Raw genomic sequence first — 21,170 nt, forward strand, 5'->3', positions numbered from 1 at the left:
CATGTTTGATAAGATACTACCTTCGATTGAAAAGCACAAACAATCTAAAACAGTAAGTTATGAGAATCAGCAAGTTGTATATTTCTCAGTCACCCATTTTGTAATTTGTTCTTGCTAAGCTTAAAGCCTTGCAATAATGTTGCTATGCTCTCCTGCAACACCTTATGGCACGTCACCCATTCATCTGTCTATGACAGACACCATGAGCCCAGGACTGTACTCAGTCCCAGTGAGCCCTCTCAGGAACCTCTCTACCCTTTCTACAAGAAGTCACTCCCAGGTGGTTAGAGATGAATCCTGTTTGCTGGTCCTGGCCTAGAACAATGCCTCTCACACAGAGCTTAACTTCTGGTAAGTGCCCTTTTCTTCGTTGTGCCTTCCTCTTTTTCAAGGATGAATCTAAATTCATTTCTTCATTGGAAACCTTTTCAGACAGCCATATGAATCCACATATGCTGCTCATGGCTACTGTATGTGGCAAACCATGGCATTCAGCCCAAAGAGAATCAGTACCTTAAGCCTGGGGGTGATGAAGAACGAATTAATCCATTCCTTCCTAAACCTCTCTCCAATACATAAATTTTATATGGGCACGGGTCAATCACTTAAGTCATTAGGACGGTCACCAAGCTCCAAGACTCCCACAGCAGGTTTCTTTTTCTGAGGCTGGATTGGTATACCTCCCTATGGTTCCTGAGCACACTCCGAACCACGGGAAAGTCTCAACTGGGACTCTGGTTCAAGGAAAGTACCAAACTGTAACCTTTGGTTGAGTATGGAAACCCCTTCTTGGGAGAATGGCTCCGGGATGAAAATGGGTAGAATATCCCCCAGACCCGCAGAAAATTTTTCACTGTTTTTCTCTATTCTTATATCTCTGGGACCATTCAACAGGCACCTATTACTGCCAGGCATAATAGGGAAGGTACACAAGATGTGCGAGGCAGGGAGATGCCCCATCACCCCTTGCTATAGAAACCCCACAGGAGGAACAACAGGTAGGATGCTGCCATAGGTTCAGGGGGGATTTCAAGATAATGGACCCTTTTCTTTCATCTCTCTTAAAGTTACAGTGGCCATTTGGGCCTCCTTTTAAGCTTTGCAACCAAGAAACAAAGAAATATTTAAAAGAGTCAAAGGCTCCATCCCTGGGAGCCCCTCCTCTGGTTTCCGGGCCTGATCACCCGGGAGACCCTAAGTAGGGTGCCCTCTCTTTGCAGCTGACTCTGAGGATTTTAGTCACCTACTGCATAGGTTATGCAGATAGGAAACCTGTGATTCATTCTGTGAGCTGTCCTGCTGGGGTTTTGTGCCCCAGCATGAAACTGTTGTGTGACTCTTATCTTGATAACCCTTGAGAAGAGGCTATGAGGGAGAGGCCTGATCTCTTCTTTCCCTTTCTTTGCCTGTTTCATTCGTCACTTCCTCTGTTGTCACCAAGTTGATGTTAAGTTCAGGCTGGACCTGAACAGAACCTGGACCTTCTCTAAGATCGAAAACTTGAAAATCTTTTGCCAGGGACTTAACTCTCTACCCCGGCGCTGGGAGCCCCAGACCCCAGCCAGTTCCAGGCCTTTTCCTCTTGCTTCCCTGGCTTGCCTTGTGCTGGCTTAGGGACTAAGTGCCCTGGTTGAGTAGGACTTGACTAAATCTTATAACCACATTGACATGTGCAGTCAGGCTCTGCACCCTTCTCCAGGCACTGTCGGTTAGACACCGGCTTTACCACCATAGGGAATGCCCCAAACATCCCCAGAGACTCACCCCTTGGGTGCATTTTAACTATTTGGAAACACTTTCAACTGAATGGAGTTTGCCCCAGAAACTCCATCTTGGAGAAAACTTGAGGGGTGAGGGGTTTCTCTGTGCCTTTATGATGTAGTTGGACAGGTAGATCAACCTATAATGTCATCTGAGTTACAACCCAATTTCTGAGAAATCCAGAGCAACTGTCCTTGGAAAATCCTTGTAAGGCTGGAAAAGCAGCTCTAGAGGTGGTTCAGGTTCCACTCCTTTCCCTTATCTCAAAGAGCTTGCAAATCCTCTGGGGACTATCTAGCCCATCACTAATTCCTAAGACTGAGAGAAGAAAAAAGGGAAAAAGGAAAAAATGGCCATAAGTGTGCCCTTGCCAAAAATATAGCATCTTGAGTATCTTCACAAATATTGGTAAAGAGGCTTAAAACAAAATTTGGATTCATAACTGCTGAGCTTTGTATTACTGTATCTGATTCTTGGCAGTAATTTTTAAGCAACAGCTGTGGAGACTCTGTGTATGTGTGTCTATATGTATTTTATATATGTGTGATATTTTACTTCTGGATGGTATGGCCAAATTTAAGAGCTCTGTTTAATTGGCTTAAAGTAAGAGCTTACATAAATTCAAAATGTGATAGAAATTAACCCAATGTCTTTCAAGTTAACGTGATATAAATTAATCCTTGGTAAACAAAAGCTTGTTTAAGTTTGTTGATTTGATTGAAATAGGCTTCAGCTCAGAGAGGTGGGTATTTGGATATGAGGCAGACATGTAGCCTGGGTTTATGTGTCAAATAAGCTCATGTTGTCTGTTAGAAATTCATCAGAAAAATAACAGCTTTAAATGATAGCTAATTTTGTCTAATATCTCATGAAATTTTCATGGGTAATCTGAACATAATTGTTGGAAACAAATAGTTTGGATAGATGAAAATGCGTAAGAGTTTTTGGGTGCAAGAATTATGTTTTATGGTCTGTATACCTGGGGAAAAAAACAGCTTCCAAATTTTTTTTGGTAACTTAAAATTTTAGACTTTTGCTAAGTTAAGTGAAATGATAAAAATCTGTTGAGTAGCTGGGTCAGTTTTGGATGGGATAGAACTCTGAAACATTGTTGCTAAATCTATCTAAGTTATCTGCTTTTGGCTTCTTATTCTAGAGAGGCTAAAGCATGTTTGGGTCTACTAGCAAACATACCTGTGTTTTACTACTGTGAAGTGGCATGTTTCTAGAAATTATGAAAAGTGCTTAGAATGCTGATATAAAAGTTTGTAATTGCTTGCCATTTTAGTTTTTACTAGAGTCTAAAATTATAATTAATATATGTAATTAAATCTACTGGAAATTAATAAGGAAAACAGCTCTGCATTGAAGGAAAGTAAAATGTATGTTTTCAGTAAAGAAGCTATAAAGAATGGAAGGATTTTTGTTTGTTGTGTTAAGAAAGATAAATTTGTCCTAAATTACTAGAAGGGAAGAAAGAAAGCATGGGATAAATTCTGAATGTAAAAAGAAAGTTGTGAAAGAGAAATTCAGAAGGGAGTTTTATGCCTGGTCAAGTTGGCTAAGATTAAGGTAAATTCAATTAAGTAATTGAGTTTTAATAAGCTGGTACAGAAATTAAAATTTGGTTTTATCTCTCAAAAGGATAATTTTCTTGAACTTTTGGTCTGCTCTTGATAAAGAGGTGATAAAAGGTTTTCCTTTACCTCTAAGTCTACCTAAAAGACAGAAAAACTATGTTTTGTTAAAATAATTTCCTATGTTCAGAAGGGCTGATTTCTCTCTCAGATTTTTTGACTGTTTCTGTTGTCATTTTGAATATATACTGAGCATGTTTCACAGTGAGCATTTTTTTCCTATTTGAACAAATGTTTTAAAACTTTTGATATTTTTGACAAGCTTCTCCCTCAAAAAAAATTCAAATCCTGAATGAAGGCTTTCTTTTGACCTGGTAGAAGGAAGAAAATTTCCCTGAGGATTTTCAGAGGGCCCCTGAGACTTCTCAAAGAAGTTTGTTCTCTCTTCCTATAAGGAGGAAAATACTAAACTAATTAGGTTTATTTGGTCTACTAAATTACATGGGAAGCATTGCTAAATAAGTGATTATAACTTTTTTTAGGTGGTATTATGTGGGAGAATGCTGTTGATATAGGTGTTTTAAAATTATATAACATTCCTAAAATTCTGATCTGTCCTCTTTAGCAGTCATAATTCCAGTTATTATCTTGAAGTGTTGTATGTCACAGAAGTAGCCAAGTTTCTTTGTCAATTGCCCTTTTGAGTCTTTTGTCATTTGCAGATAGTTGTTTTACTCTGATGCTTTTTGCTTTTGCATGTATGTTTCATCTCCAGAGAAATTCATGGAAAGGATTCTGACACAGGATTCTAGAATACAAGTTTCTGATCAACTTTCAGATCATAAAACTGAACTGGGTAAGAAATTACAGAATTCTAACGGAGAAACCGATGGCCTCATAAAACTGCTAACAGAAGATGAAGATCAAGAACCAATTATACAGGACTGTATGAACTGATGAGGATGATTATAATTTTTATGACTTTTGTTTGAAATATTGTTGATTTTTTTGATGTTTTGTTTTCTCAGATTTAAGGAAATCTTTTTCTCTTTTCTCTTATGCTAACTATGACTTACAGCAATTTGGTGAAATTATACCTTTATGAGCAGAACTGAAACATTTATCTTTTTCTCCCTACCTGTTCCCTCCAGAATTTGGAAACTCTTTGTGAGTGAGGATGGTTATTTTGTGGCAATATAGTTATTTGCAGAACTTCAATAAGAATCTGTTCTTCTTGTAACAGGACACATTGGTTATATTACCAAGGCTTTGACTGGAATGTCGTATTTGAGAGAAACATACAGGCTCAGATATGACAAGACAGCTTTTCAGGAACACAGATTGGACTTTCTGGAATAAAGCCACTTGTAAATATTGGCCTGGCACCTTGTTTACAGAGATTCCAGCAATCTTACCTGGTAAGTAAGGAAGCTCACTTATCTGGCAGGTGCAAGGAACCTCGAAACATTTTAGGGGACCTCGAAAAGAGAAACTCACACAAATCTGTAGGTACTTCAGGCAAAATCTGATGGCAAGTCCTTGGCTGGGCTTTTCTGGCCTTGAGAGGCCTTTAAAGTTCAATCTGAGGTTACATAAAAAGTTCCAGCAAAGCAGATTTTAAAAAGCTTGTATGATCAATTGCTATTCTTGTTGCACTTACGTAAATAATTGGACTAAGTTTTATTGAAGCTACACTTCTTTTGCAAACCAGTTAATCTTAATTTAACTATCTTTTGTAAAAATGAGGGTGATTTTAGAGAGAAAGATTATGTTTCAGTAGAAGCTATAGTACACATTCATGGGTATTAGATTCTAGCTCTTCTCTTCTACAAGATTCATCTTTTACTAATCATAACGTCTCCCTGTGGCTGTCAGTCTCTGGTACCTGGAAGGTTCCTGGCCACAATCACACCTTTTCCTTCAACTCTACTGCCCAAATACTAACTAAATTCTCATTGTCACAGGTGGATCACAAACAGTGAGTTCCAAAGGTAAAGTCCCCAACCTACCAATACACGCAGGATAGATTATATCAAATTTGGGATGAATATATTTGGCTCACTCCTACTAGTGGTCAACTGAGTCAAAAGGCCACTCTGTTTTGGGAACAAACCAATCACACTTGTGATACGTGGCCTAATAGCACCCAACATATGGGACAAATTCCCAGCTATATATCTTCTTATATCATAGCCTTAAAAAAAAATACTATGGTTTGGGACTCACTGGGATAGATGGTCCAGCGTACATTGGTTAGCCCCTAATGGCACTCAGTGGCTTCGTGGCTCCAACGTATGGCCTTGGCTGCCACCTGGATGGATTGGACGATGCACCCTAGGCTTCGTCTGGATGCAAGGTAGAACTACACTCATTATATCTCTTCCTGCTAACTGAGCCAACCTACGACAATGCTAGACCCGTTCCATCTTCCACTGGTATGATCATCTTGCCTCAATTTTGCTTCCCCAATTAGGAATCAAAAGTATCATCTGGCACATGGAAGCCCTAAACAAATTTGCCATGAAGGTGTTAAATTTACACAGGATAGCCTTTCACTGCTTGATTTAGAAGTATCCCAAATGTGCAAGGTGGTCCTCCAAACCTGAATGGCACTGGATGTCTTGACAGCAGCACAGGGGGGTACTTGTGCCATTATAAAAACCAAATGTTGTGTCTGTATTCCTGACTACTTCACATTTTAACTTGACCTATAGAACTTGGCTAAGAGTTAAGTGGGAAAAGGAGGTTTTAATTTATTACACATTGCTCTTATATTTATCTTAAAGGGATTCTGGGCCTTGACCTGATTTCTGGGTCAAGCGGGAAGCCAGTTTCGAAGCGGGCAGCCCAGATGTCCACCATCTGTCTCCTTGTGGCTTGGCCCCGATATAACAGTGGAGCAGAGGGGAGGGCGTGGGGGTTATTTCTATTGCTTACAAAACCTTTAAGACACCTTGAAAACCTTTTCAGATATTTTTTCCCCTTCTTTCAGCATAAATTATGAACCTTCTTCCTCTGCTGCTGGAGATACAGAGATAAATGGCACTGTTTCTTCCTCCAAGATCGAACAATCTAACGGGAAGATGTTCACCAGAACAGCTAACTGTAAGGGGATGAGGACCATTCTGCAGTTTGGAGACTGAGTGCTAGGTGAGCAGGGGAGAGAGGATGTTCAATTGTACTGGCCAGACTGGGGGTGGGGAGTGGGGTACAGGGCGAGATTAGCGAGGGTTTGAGAGAAGATATTAACATTTAAACTAGACCTTGAAGGATTTCCTTGGACAGTGATAGGAGTGGGAGTGTGTTGCAAGTGTGTGTGCATGTGTGTGTGTGTGTGTGTGTGTGTGTGTGTGTTGTGGGGACAGGGAAGAAACTTTTCCACAGCAATAGCGGAACACAAAATTCTGTGCTGAGTTGAATTTAGAAAGAGACAGAGACTGAGATGATTGGAATGTGGGAACTAACGAGAGGTCACACTGGGGACAGAGTTGAACAAATCGCACTTCCCTATCTCATCAGTGAGAAGAACAAAGACCTGGAAAGTTTAAGTGGCCCATTTTAAATTCACAAAATAAGAATGCAAACAGTGATTCTTTGAGATATTAATAAGGACTAAGATTTCTGTTTTCCTAGGAGTATAGACAATTTTGTCATGATTTTAGACTTCAGATGTCAACAAATACAGCATTGAGGGTCTGTCTTAGCAAAGATGTGAAAAGAGCCAGTACTTTAATGGTCCGTGCAGACGTGTCCATGTGGGTGAGGTGGGCTGAGGCTGTGGCCTCCATTTCTGAGCTCACATGGGGTTGTTGTTTCTTCAGCTTTCGTTTTCAGCATTTTTATTTGCAGATTTGTTTGGGTGATTAATTTTTATCATATGATTCTCTGTATTCATTTTCGGTGAATACTATTTCTGTGTAAATCCATTATTTATACTCTTAAGGCTAATTTCATTGGCCTGAGGTTAATTTTTTCTCCTTGAGGAATATAATTCCATTTTTGCCAGGAGACTCAATGGGGAAATTCTACTTTATCATCAGTCTTATGTAATTTGAGTCATCTATATATCAATTACAATTATATTTGTCAGAATTTAGAAATTGAAATATATTATATGTGCTGAACATCTGCCACTTGCCAACCCCAATGGGCTTTTCACCCGTCTCCATCCTGCTCTGTGTTCAGCACCTTCCTTGCCGCCTGATGTCTGAGGTGCCAGCAGATCAGAGAGAAGCTCAGCTCCATCCCTCTCTGGGCTAGGGCAGCCACTCCCTCGCCTGTCTCCCTGCAGGCAAAGGGGTGCTAAGGTCTCCCAGTTGTTGCTAGCTCAGGGATTCACCATCTTTGCTTGGTTCCTTACCCCTTAGCCCTGCCCACATCTGTGTAAACTCCTCAGTCACTCTCTTTGAACATTCCCTGTTTCCTGCAGGACATGACTGATGCATTATTTAGGTGTGTTCACAGAAAGTATGTTGAAGATACATACATGATGCTTTGTATTCATATAGTAAGTTTATTACATAAACTGAATTCAGTAGGGTACAGTTAGGAAATAGCTTTTTTCTTTACATTAAAATGTGGTATAACTTTAAAAAAATGTTCCCACAACTAACTTTTCTTTAGGACTTTGTCTTCCTCACCTCCCTTTTTTTTTTTTTTGAAGGAGATTCACCCTGACCTAAAATCTGTGAGAGTCTTCCTCTATTTTGTATGTGGGACCCCACCACATCATGGCTGCCGACGAGTGGTGTAGGTCTGTGCCCAGGAATTGAACCCGGATCACCAAAACAGAGTGTTCTGAATTTAACCACTAGGCAACGGGACTGGGCGTGTTTGGCCCCTTTTAATAATTCCTGGGAGGCTGTGTCTAGTGTCTCCCTAGGAGGATACTGTCACCTGTTTCAAAGGCTTTGAGTCTTTAGCTAAAATTGTGAGATGTGAGGAAATGTCTAATCTCACATCCTGTTGTGTTTGCATATATTAAAAGGCATATTAAGAAAAGAAAAAGAGGACTGTAGATGGAAGGAAAGAAGTGAGAAAAAGGAAAAGCTAGCCAGAAAATAGAGGGAGAGAAAAATAAGGGAAAGTGGAGAGAGAGAAAGAATAAGAAATAAGACCACCACTGACCTGGATGTCCTGAAATTCTTGCTAACGTCTTGTCTTGTGTTAGATGACTCTCAGCCAATCATTGCCCTTGGGTGCTAAAGTATGTTGCATTTGGAAAGAGTTCAATGTAGTGAAATAAACAATAATTTCCAAAAGAAAAATAGGCATTTAGGAACACTGTACTAAATTGAAATTGCTAAAAATATTGTTTAATTGAAGCAGACACTGAAATTGTTCCTCTAACATCCATTTCAGCTTCCTTGAGTGACAACCGTGAACTTTAGGAGGGGTGAAACTTATCTTCAGATCCAGAGTAGGGCCCCTGCTTGGTCTAAGCCACTCAGAATAATCCCATTTTCTTGTCATAGTGATTGACACAGTGTAAGCCAATCAGAGCATAACATGCCCGTAGCTACAGAGGGTGTATCCGAGTGGTCCAATCAGAGCGAGGCTTGGGACTTTTGTATGATGGTTCTACAAGCTGGCCTTGGCCTTTGCTTTGCCCTTGGATACGAATACAAAGCCACCATGAATGCTAAAGGCAGTCATTTTATGAGGCCAGCCCAAGAACAAAGCCAACATCTGAAGGCACACAGAACTGAGAGAACTGCAGAAAAATTGAGCCAGTGCCTGGACCAAACCATGCCTGGACCAAGCCATGAAAATTCTATGGACTTCTCAGTTACAGGAGCCAGTAAATTCCTTTAATTGTTTAAGCCAGTTGAATAGCTTTTCTGTTACTTGCCACAGAAATAATCTCAACTGATAACACTTTTGTTGCATTTGAGTAATTTAAACTGAATTAAAGCAAACAGTCATTAAAAGACAACACATTCATAGCTTCTGAATATGAATACATTTATAGTTTCTGTTATACGCACATAGTAAAGGATCAAAACTAAAATGCCCACAGCTGAACCTCACTGTCTCATTCACACAGATTAAGGGCTTTGGAATTTAAAGGGAAACAAACCTTTAATATTAAACTTGCTTGAAGATAAAGGAAAAATTACAGGTGAACCAGAGCTGAAATAGTCTCAAAGAACGATGGCTAATCTGACATAAACTTCTGCCAAGCTGGCAGAATAGAAATGAAGGAAAACTGACGCCAGGTTCAGTCTACTACGCCTTTGCCAGTTCCTTTCGTGTGCACTATCACACTGGCTTCTCGAGTCTTTAGTTGCTCAAGGACTTTAGTTGCTCAAGACGGGGTGAGATAAACTCAGACTGGCTGTGTGATGTGTATACATCCTTTCTGCATTCTCTGTCAGTGAAAAGCCCAACAACTAAGTGCTGAAAGAATTTCACTTGTTCTGTAGTCAGCCACACAGCTCTTGGGACCTCAACTGGTGATTTAATTGATAGTTAGTCACTTGGGGAGAAGCAAATGGATGTAGAGGCCTAACAAATCACCCACAGCCTCTGCACACGTGGAGGAAGTTCATAGGCATTCTTCCTTCTGCACAGCATCTGGTTTCCCTACCTTTTGAGCATAAATGGCTGAAATTTTCCTCCAGTAGTATGTGCAGTTCTCCAAAGATATACTGTCTACCCCTTATTTTCCCTGTGGTAGCACAGTTGTGTTTGATCATTATATTAGGGAAAAGGTCATTATGTAAGTTGTTAATGGAAGTTGATGTTTTCTTGGACAGCCGCATCCCTGACAGGCCAACAGACAGAGCTGGGAAAGGATGCTGAGCTCACCTGAGGGAGGAATGGGAGTTCCCTTCGGAAATGTGTCTCCAGCTTTCCTGATACTAAGAGTTACCTGGGGTGTTGGTTAAACATTAGATTTCCAGGCTTCTCCTTTGGGGATGCTGATTCAGGGGGTTGAGATATGTCCCTGGAATATGCATTTTAACAGCCATGTGACTGTTGTCCATAGGGAAGTGTGGGAAACACTGTACTATGAAATATGATTTTGAAAAGGAGACCAGAGATGGGAGTCCCTAATTCCCACGCATCCCCCATGATTCCCGTGAAGGCTTTTCTCTCTTTCTGATCACCTTCCCAACCTTTATTCTGTACGTCCCACTAACTGCCTTTCAGTCCCACTTGGGTGTGTTGTTCTAACCTCAGATTTATCGTGTCCTCGTCTCTTCACCTCAGCCCACAGTTTCCACCCCATCTCAAGTCATTCCCTTCCCACACACTCTCGGGCACAGTGGTGCCTCACTATCCGCTCTTCCAGGATGTAGCAAGCTCTTCAAAACTGTTGACTTTTTTCACATTCCATCTTCTGCATGGAATGGCTTCTCTCACTAGTTTGCCTATTGCACTTCTATTTCTTCTTCAAGAGCTCAAAGGCCACCTCCTTAGAAGTCTGTCTTTTGCCGCTTCCCGAGGCAGAGTTAATTCTTGCCTCTGTGCTCTCATCGCACTCTGGATATCTCTTACCTACAATGTGTATCATGTTGTAATTATTTGTTTACTCATCTGTCTCTTTCAGGGGGCAGCAAGGACAGGGACAGTGTCTTCATCTGTATGGTAAGTGCCAGCAGAGTGCCGGGTACATGGCAGGGATTTTATAAATATTTGCTGAGTGAACTTGAAACTTTTAATAACTATATATTAAATGATTATTATCAAATAAAAAAAGATATGGATTAACTTATTTATATAAGTCCACATATTCATTCAATCACCTGTTTATTCAGACAAATATCTATTGAGGCCCTATTATAGGCTAAGCATTAGTGATTCAGTGACAAGCAAACAATAGACATGATCCTTACCTCATGGAGCTTTGAGTAGAGAGAACTATATTAATTAAATAATTATGTAATGAGTAAAGGATTTGCTAAAGTGAAAAATACCAAGAAGGATAGGCATATGAGGGCAATGAAAGCATATAATGGGGGTGGGAGGTAACAACTGATCTGAGTTTTGATTGTGAAAAGGAATTCTCTAGAGAGAAAGGGCAATGAAGAGCCTTCTAGGCTCAGGAAAAGGCCTGTTCAAAGGCCCTGGGGTGGGAGGGCATATAGTAAGAATAAGGGACTGAGACATGGGTAGTATCTCTGGAGCAGAGAGAGCAAGTGGACTTATGGCAGAGAAAGGCTGTCACATAGGGCATATGGGTTTTCAGAGGGCCTGTGAAGAATTCTTGTCTTTATTCTAAATGCAGTGGGAAACCAGTAATTCTGGTGAGTGTGTTACTGCATTGTTGTGGAGATTTATACTGGCCACATGATGATTTGCTTTACTACTTATTTTTGTTTTGACCATGCAAACTCCTTCAGGACAGGAACCGTGTCTTCTTGTCTTATATTTCTTAGTGTTCCCAGCATCTAGCACCATACAATAACTAGAGTGGGTGACCAAGAGATGTGCGTTTCTTGTTTTATTTGAGATTCTCAAGAGTGAGGCTTTGTGTAAACTCACTTAGAAGAAACTTAGTTAACTAAATCCACTGGATAAGCTTATAATGACACAACAATTTGTATTGTGTTAAAATGGTGAGAAACATGTTTGATTTGGTGACTGGACAGCTGGTAAGCCACTACTATCTTAATCGACAAAGACTGTTTCTTAAGTGTTTGGGAAGGTAATAGTCAGGGTTAGTTTCAGAAGAAACTGCTTCCCTTGTCCAGTAAAGTTGTTGGATTACTCATGATGCTTCAAGTTTTACTGTTACAGAATCATTACTTGAGCATTAAAGACCGTTTGGTCTTTAAGAGCCCTCTTTGGTGGATTGTAATTAGTCTTTGGGTGGTAAACATGATGTAATCTACACAGAATTTGAAATATGTTCCGATGTACACCTGAAAATTATATAATGTTATAATCCAATCTTACTGCAATAAATAAATAAATAATTAATTAAAAAAGAGCCATCTTTGAAAATGTAAATACCTAATTGAGGGTAAGAGATATATTAATATTTATCGACTGACATCTTTTGGGTATTTTGATGGAGATTCAACTATAAAGGAAATACACGTACAGTACTGTACATATGGGCCATCCTCATGGTAATGCACTGCCTCCGGCTTTTCCATTAAACAGCTTTTTCTTACAGGTGGAAACATCCAGAAGCCCACCCTGGGTCAAAGACAGTTGCTGTTTCCCACTGCCCCACCCTCTGGGGCTCGTTGAACCCTGAAAATAAGCCTCACGAAATCTTCACATGGCAGTGAAGGAGGTAGGATCACTCCATTTAATATATGAAGAATCTGAAACTTAGGAGCTTCAATAATTTGTCAGGTGTGAAATCACCAGGAAATGAGAAGTAAGCTTCAAACCGAGGTACAACAGACAGTGGCCCGGTGCTCTCCTCTCCATGCCAGGTGGCTAGAAAAGCTGAAGAATGAAACACAGTGTCCATGTACACATATGTACACATACTACACCTATGAATATATATATATATATAAATGCTTTGACACTTCATTTCAAATGTCTGAAATGACACCTGTTTGACACCTATCTCCCTGGACATACTTTCCCTCATCAACATACCCATTAGGCCCACAGCTGGCAGCTGGAGCTCAGAGCACAGAACACCCCATGTTCCTTCAGAGCTTCTTATAAAGTCACACATTCCATCCCATTTGAAAGAGAGACTCTGAGCTCCACCACGGGGCCTTGAGGACCCCTTGCTCTTGCAGAGGCCCCTGTGACCATCCCAGCTCAGCCTTCCCCAGGACCCCACTGGCTTCAGAGGGAAGGTGAGTAGGGCTCTGCTGCTAAGTCCCCAGCCCTGCCTGGCCTCAAATGATAGACATGGGCAGGCTGGGCACAGGTCGGGCAGGAGGGAGGCTGAACAGCCAGAGCTCTACAGTCCAGTGCAATGGTGGGGTGGGCAGCTGCGGCCACACTCACCTTGAATGATACAGGCACCCAGGGAGGCAGCATCTGAAAAGGAGCAGAGCAGTCGGCTGTGGACAATGTCTGTTTTAATTTGCAGGAAGAGGAGGTACCTGCAATACAAAAGGGGAAAGAGTTGCCCTCAGTTTTGGCTGAGGCCTGGAAGAAGAGGAAGGTTTGTTCGTGCCTATCCACCTGGGTCCCCAGAGCCCTACCCAGCTCCGAGGAGTGGCCGAGACATGCCAAGCCCCTCGGAGGGCAAGCAGAGGAACCTGAGAGGGGCCCTCGGAATCCAGAAAATCTGAAGTGTCTGTGGCAGCTTCCAAAGCTGGTGGCTAGCTGTTTCCAAAGAGACACGAGAAGGACCAAGGAAAGCCACAGGGCCCAGCAGCCACTGTCCCTGGCAGGAACACCCACATGATGACAACCAAAGCCACTGTCACCACCACCCGCACTTCAGGTACATGCTGCCCAGGCTCTGTGTGAAATGGAGAGTCAGGAAAGGGACTCAGTCAGATGGGGACCAGTCTTAGGGGCAGACAGACTCACACTAGTCAATGTCAGAAAGACTTTGTTATGTGGCCAGAAGCCAGTGTCTTCACAGCTAGAGCTGTCATCTCTTTAACGTCCTCTCCCCTCTCCAGGGACACCAACTCAGATGCCCACAGAGCCAGGCAGACCTGATAGTGAGTGAAATGGGCAGGCTGAGGGGGTCAGGAGGCAGGATGGAGAGCACTGGCCCCTGTGAAGGGGTCGTCCTATGCAGCTGCAGCCCAGGATCACTGTAGAAAGGCAGGCCAATGGCGTGCAGCTTTTCCAGAAAACCAAAGAGACAGGATTTAGAAGTGAAATCCTTTGACTTTTAAATGTCGCAACAAATTCCGTTTTTGAAAACACTGTAGCGCCAAACAAAAAATACGTGATTCAGCCAGGGGAGGGACAGGCCAGTCAGCACTCCCTGGCTCCTTCGTCACTGCCCCTTCTGTCTTCCACACTGCTTGAGCCCTCCTCAGATTTCCTCATCTTTCTCTGCCAGTTTGATCCTCTCAGTCAAGGCTCAGGCCCCGGTCTCCTGTTTCTGACTAAAGTAACTTTGCAGATGTCTACAGATTCTTCTGTGTTTATCAGAGAGTTTAACTCTCAGAGACCAATCCTTATTTTTCTTTCCAGGTTCTTGGGTTGGGGAGGGGACACGACTCAACTGGTCCCAGTTACCACCCCCAGTGCTGACATAATCTGATCTTCACTCAGCCTGTGAGGAGCCACGTGCACAACCCCATCCAGAGAGTGTGATTAACGTGCTAAGATCACATAGGCGCTGCCATCCCGGGGCGCTGGAGCTCGTCCTCTTTGGGTGCTGGTTCACTTAAAGCACACTGGACATCCTGCAGGGTTCAGGTGCTCACTGGAGTTTCCATTTGATAAATCTTTATCTCACCTGCTTTACACGTGCACTGTGCTGGGCACTGGGGACACGGTGGAGGCTCAGATGTCACTCTCTGTCCCCAACTTTGTATGGAATTGTGTGCAGGGGATAAAGGCTGTCCCTAATAAATTTCATATCTGGAGTTCGGTGTGAATTTTGTCAGAGGAACAACATCACGCTTGGTAGATAAGGACCAGAGCAGCTCTCTAAACCAGTGCCTCTCACAGTTCACTGAGCATGTGAAGAGATCTTGTTAGAACGTGGGTTCTGGTTCAGCGGGTCTGGGTGGGCATGAGAGCCCACATTTATAGCTCCCTGGTGATGTTGTGCTGCAGGCCCATGGGCCACATGTTGAGTAATAAGCTTCTAAACCAGTGGTTCTCAGCCCTCACTGCACATGAGAACCACCTGGGGGAGTTTCTGAACGATACCAAGACTGCGGACCCTACCCCAGACCCAAATAAATCAGAATCTGGGTCCCCACAAGAACTTGTGCACAAATGTCCACAGCAGAATTACTCATAATAGCTAAAAGGTGGAAACAGCCCAAATGTCCAACTGATGAATGGATAACAGAAAGTGGCATATCCATACAATGGGTTATTATTCCACCATAAAGAGGAATGAAGTTCTGATAGATGCTAAAACATGCATGACACTTGAAAATGTTAAGTGAAAGGAAGCCAGTCACAACATACCACATATTATATGATTCCATTTATTTGAAATGTCCAGGATAAGCAAATCTATACAGACAGAAAGTAGATTAGTGGCTGCCAGGGGCTGGGGGAGGGGAGAATAGGGAATGACCACTTGGGCACTGGGTTTCCTACTGGGGTGATAAAAATTTTGTGGAATTAGATTGTAGTGATGGTGGCACAACTTTGCGAACATACTAAACCCACTGAAGTGTACACGGTAATATCTGCTGAAAAAACGAATGCTTTGGAGAATCCAAATTGCTTTAGAGTTCTCAAATTTCAACATGCTTTAAAATTCCCTGGAGGGCATATGAAAATACAAATTGCTGGGCAGCATGCCAGAACTGGGGCAGGGGCAAGTTCCCAGGGGATGCTGATGGCTGTGGGTCTGGGGATCTTGCTTTGAGGGCCAAGGCACTAGACCATTCAGAGTATCAGTGTCACACAAACACTTGAAGTGATCGAATCTTTCGTTTTTTAAAGATTGTAAACTACTCAGGCCAAAGGCCAGGGGGTTTCTTTTCTACTTGCTGAATGTATGCATGGAACATAAAAGCATTCCTTTCCACTCTTTGATGAGTCTAGTAGGGAAAAATAGATTCAAATAACTATTTACTGATGAACGAGAAGTTTGAGTTCTAATCACATAACTCAGAAATCAAGTTTGAAGAAAGCTTCCTGAGAAAACAAAATCAGCTTTCACAACATCCAAGCACAGGTCCCTGCTCATATCAGTGTTCTCTAGAGATGACCATGGGTTATTGTGGATTCAGCATAATCACTGTGCCTTACAAATGGCTTCATGTTCAGATGCTCATTTTTAATGTAATAGCCACCCCACCCAAAATAATAATAATTCTGCATCTTGCTTTAGTATCACTCTTGCATGAAAGGATTAAGGAACAAAATCACAAGAGGATCTGGGGCCTACATCTTTGTGTCACTGTTAATGATTTTGCTTTTCTCCTAGTTTGAATTCAAAGATGGTTCTTACTATAAAAGGAAAACCAGCATACTTTGATTACACTCAGATTTATATAGCATTTACAAACCCCCCACAAATCTAAAGGATTGTAAAGATGACTGTGTAAATGGAGAGATAAATGTATTTTTGTTGTTTTCTTCTTTTAAACCAACCTTTTCTCAATGTGTCTTTACCCCTAAGCATGGTCATGAATGTGGTTTTAATTTCTCACATGTTAAATTCTTCTTAGATTTTAGATTAATCTTACAATAAATTTACAATTTATGAAAGAGAAAAACTAAACACTTTCAAGATGGGGTTTAAACCATAAGTATGAGGTCTGTTCCACAGATTCTAGATTCGTTTTGAATTCTAAGGACTGTGTTGAATAACAAAAGTCCATTTCTACCTGTGCAAGGACACGGCATTGTCTTAATTGTCTTAGGAAAAAAAATGTTCGCAATTTTCTAGTACTCATACCTTAGCTATTTAGTCAAATGAAGGAAAATGCCAGTAAATTTAGTTGAGAGGGGTTTAACCAGGGTGATTAAATAAAACTTTGTACTCAGTTTCAAATGAGACTCTTCTCAACAATAAAAGATCCATCCTTAATTTATATTGTGACATATATTCAACTTTTATCTTCCAGATAAGATTTTAAAGAAAACAAATGAGAAAAGTGAGCTGTTTGGGGACCTGACAAAATAATGCCTGGCATTAGTCTGGATTTGATTTGATCTTCCTAATCACACTGTCAGCACCCAGAGGGCAGGATGAATCTCTCTCTTTTTTTTTTGTCACTCATACAGCCCCCGCCCCTGGGCTGTGTAGATAGTAGGAAGTGACGAGGAACTTATGAAATAAACGAGTAAATTTTTCAAGGAAATAGCAGGCGAAAGCCACGTACTGTATGACTCCATTTCTATGAAATGTCCAGAACCAGAGTCTCTTTGGGGTGTCTTTTTTGGGTGACGAGAAAATGTTCTGGAAGTAGATAGTGGGGATGGTTGCCTAACACTGTGCATGATCTTAATGCCACTGAATTGGACACTTTGAATTGGTGAAATTAATTTATGTTATGTGAATTTTACCTCAATTAAATAGAAAGCAAGCTGGCCAGATTGCAAAATATCAACACCACTCCTGATGTCCACCATCTACGTGTCCCTCCTTCCACATGCACAGCCTGCCCCCGCCCCCAAGCACCAGCCTCACTCAATGTCCGTGCGCGAATTAATAGTAGAGAAGGGAACCATCTGCTCCCTGCCAACGTCACCTCAGTGCCACTAGGGTCAAGCTTTACCGGATGCTCATGGATAACGAGAAAGCAAAATATCCCAGAACCCAACACATCCCTCTGCAACTGACGATCAGAGCAAACTGCATTTGCTTCTCCGCGGCATTCCGACCCACGCAGAGTATTCTGAGAGAAGACTATGCGCAGTGATCTTTGCCGTCACCTGATGGGAGCCTCGTCAAGAACTGAGCACACATGGAAGCTTCTCCAGCCAAGAAAGTCAAATACCATATGATCTCAATCATAAGTAGAAGATAAAAACAACGACCAAAAAACCCACATAGCATTGGATATTGGACTGGTGGTTACCATAGGGGAAGGGGGTAGAGGGGAGGGCAAAAGGGGTGGTTAGGCTCACACGTGAGGGGATGGACCATAATTAGTGTTCGGGTGGTGAACATGATGTAATGTACACAGAATTCGAAATATGATGTACATTTGGGAAAAAAAAATGGGAGAGTAAAAGTTTCTCCAGCCATTGTGGTAGCCCTCCCAGGATCCTGCTCAGCTGCATTGGCTGAGGCTGTTCACAGAAACAAAACCCCCAGAAAGTGGACTGAACGTGGCCCCAGCAGAGGGAGAGGAGAAGGGAGGAGGCCCGAGGACTGGAAAATGCTGAGAGTTGAGTCTACAGGTAGAGGGAAGCCGGCCCTCCTACAATGGCTCACTTAGCAAGTGGAATGTGGATGACAAACAGTCCATTCCACCAGGGGATGTTTTCCCTCCCAGAGAAGCTTAGACCCAAAAGACAGGCCCTAGGGCTGCACTAGCTAGGAATTTGCCCATATCCTAGGGAGTCACTTTCTGTTTATTTTTACAATCCCGCTGTCAGACATTTTCAGAGAGGACCTCCTCCTTATAACCACTGCTTTCCTGTGCAGTTATTTACACTCCCGATGAGAACCGTTTGAAAAATCCCAAGACAATTAAGTGCAAGAGAAACGCTCCAAGCCTGAATGCTGAGTGGATGCCTGCTTCACTGTGGTGCTCAGCTCTAGGCAGGAGCTCGTCTGGCCTGTGAAACTCAGAAACCCAAGCTGGGCAGAGGGGCACATTAAACTCAAAAATAAACGGGAAATACCTGGTGAGCTCTTCTTTAATCTTCCAGGGTTCATGTGGGTAGAATTTCACTCTAAAGCACATGGTGTATGGCGGATGAGCTGAAACATCATAAAGAAAAGGCATGAGAAAAGCAGCAAAAGACCATGGAGTCACACACACACAGGCAAGTCAGCATGAAGCCCACACACTGCCTGGGCTGGGGCAGGGGAGAGGGTGACCTGCCAGGAGAAGCAGATGTCATGCCCAAGAAAACAAAGCAACAGCGAGGACAAAACTCAAAGAAAACGGCCGACAGGACACCCAGAGCCAATGAGGGACACAGGCTCTCTAGTCAGTGAGCACAGCTTCCCACCTCACAGCTCCCTTCCTTTCTTCACTCTCTCTGGGTCACAAATGACACTTTTCCTTCTGATTCTCCCCAAGCCCGTGTGAGAAATAAATTGCCCATAAGCACCATTCAGGTTTTTGGCCTAGTGAAATATTTTTAGCCTGTGAGGTGGAATAATGTCAGTGCACATGACTTGTTTTCCCAAAGTGATGGTGCCTTTGAACTCAAATCAAGATTTTAAAAATGGAGTCAGCCATACACAGATCTTACTTTGTATATTTTTAGTAGTATTTTAGTTTATCTATATATGAGGCAGTTGCTTGTATGAAAGTAAACAGTTTTATAACTTCCTGATTTGTCTGAATCAAGATAGCACCATGCAGACTGAAATTGTAGCTGAGGTTCATGATTCTGGAATGTTCTAATTGCATCAAATATCCAGAACTCGAAGACCAGCTAAGGAGATTCTCCAGGATTTTTGACACCTTGAATTATAAGACCACTGTTAACTTGCAATGTTAACATAACAAGTGCATGCAAGTGTAGCAAAATGCATTCATAATTCAGGCGGCATATAAAATGAGCACGTTAAAATCTAAGAAATATGATGGTTACTATTACTGTTTCTACAGATCTGATACACCCACTCGTTCTTTGCCTTTGCATCAGTATGGCCACTCAGGATCAGCTCTGAGTCTACACCCAAATGTGAACAGGAAACAGCATCCTCTCCTCCCCCAGATCCGCCTCCATCACAAGCAGGGGTGAAGCACCACCCGCTCTGCAGTGTCAGGGGCTGTTCTGCAGGTAGACAAATTCTTTATGGAGAAGGGACTATCAGCATCAAATGTGAATGTATGATGAGGATAATTTAACATGGAAAACAATTCTTAGAAACAATTTGAAAGAAAGCACTCAAAGCATAGGAAAACATAGCAGCATCTTGCTGGCTATCTCGGCAGAGAAAAGCTGACTAAAAACACACACATGCACACACACACATACACACACCCAGATGTCAGAACTCTCCTCCACTCAAGGCCCTACTTCCACACCAGGAGTTAGCAAGTTTCCTAACTGAGTTGGCTGCTCCTCTCCAGACCCTGTGTTCCCTAGATTTAAGAAAAGAAACACTTTTCTGGAGCAGCAGGAGAAAATGGATCCCTCCTGTACAGCAAAGAAACGGCAAAGAAAAATACAGATGATCTCAAGTCTTTCATCTTTCAGAATATCTAGGAATTCAGTTTTGACTCAAAGTATTTTTTCTTGGGGCTGGTCCAGTGGCATAGTGGTGAAGTTCATAGAAAAATGGGTGAAAACTTGGAACAGACGTTTCACAGAAAAAGAAAGCCAAATAGCCAATTTACCTATTAAAAGATGTTCTACCTCATTCGTAGTTAAGGAAATGTAAATGAAAACCATAACATACTACCATGTCCTCCACCCTTGAGACTGGCAAAAATGAAAAACTCTAACATATTGTTGGTGAGAAAATGAAGCAAGAGGAACACATATACTGTGGGTGGGAATGTAAATTGGTATAACCACTTCAGAATAAAAAACCCCTATAAAAATACCCCATGATTGATCAGTCCCACTTCAGAGAAATTTTTGCACATTTGCACTGGGAGATGTGGGAAGGCAGTAGAGGAATGTTCATAGCAGTGCAATTTGTGACAGCAAAACACAGAAAACAACTCAGGTGTCCCTTGCGAGCTATCAGCCTTACTGCTCATGATCAAGGAGGAAGGACGCTATGACTGTCCTCGTGCCGTATAGTTCATGAACAGTGTCTGCCGTACCATCTAACAGGAAGGCTCAAAGGAACTCAAATTATTTCTTAAACCCGAGAAATGATAACATAGTCCATTTTGTTCTTTCCTTTAACCTGTCACTTTAAAAATAATTCACAGGCCTTTAGGGATAAAGAGTACGATGTCAACAATTGACTATAAGAGAGGAATAGTTTGCTGAATTGAACCTCTGCATTCTGGAAAGTTTAGAGAGGGTGTGGTATACCAGAAAAAGACTTTAAAAAGCAATTTAAAGTTCAACCTTGAAATCAATGTGTCAGTGTCTAACTTGTACACCTACTTTGTATTTATTTTGAAGCTGACTTACACCCTAACAAAATCAGAC

The 21,170-nt window shown here is 42.0% G+C and overlaps 1 protein-coding gene and 1 long non-coding RNA gene across 15 annotated transcripts in view; one reads left to right on the forward strand and one right to left on the reverse strand.

The window, feature by feature from the left end:
- The window catches only part of LOC138920313 (FERM domain-containing protein 3-like), an 80,450-nt gene that overhangs the window by 3,142 nt on the left and 56,138 nt on the right, over nt 1–21,170 (reverse strand). For 8 of the 13 annotated variants that reach the window (XR_011431274.1, XR_011431273.1, XR_011431272.1 and 5 more), the window contains 2 exons: nt 18,723–18,801; nt 13,269–13,366 (listed from right to left, as the gene is read on the reverse strand). Coding sequence is in view for 4 of the 13 variants with exons in the window: in XM_070248371.1 (XP_070104472.1) it covers nt 13,269–13,366; nt 18,723–18,801 (177 nt within the window). In the remaining 9 variants the exon portion in view is untranslated. Of the gene's footprint in view, nt 1–12,576; nt 12,747–13,268; nt 13,367–18,722; nt 18,802–21,170 lie in introns of those variants that run through there. The other 5 variants (XR_011431264.1, XR_011431265.1, XM_070248369.1 and 2 more) reach the window with 2 other exon arrangements.
- LOC111772070 (uncharacterized) lies at nt 170–17,250 on the forward strand. 2 transcript variants are annotated; one of them, XR_011431288.1, is made up of 7 exons: nt 170–351; nt 4,582–4,756; nt 6,331–6,488; nt 10,894–10,931; nt 12,466–12,588; nt 13,354–13,713; nt 14,424–14,821. It is a non-coding gene; the product is annotated as an uncharacterized lncRNA (long non-coding RNA). The 2 variants fall into 2 exon arrangements; XR_011431289.1 differs by lacking the exon at nt 14,424–14,821 and adding an exon at nt 16,994–17,250 and having other exon boundaries at nt 193–351.

This window comes from Equus caballus, chromosome 23, assembly GCF_041296265.1.
Source record: "Equus caballus isolate H_3958 breed thoroughbred chromosome 23, TB-T2T, whole genome shotgun sequence".
NCBI lineage: Eukaryota > Metazoa > Chordata > Mammalia > Perissodactyla > Equidae > Equus > Equus caballus.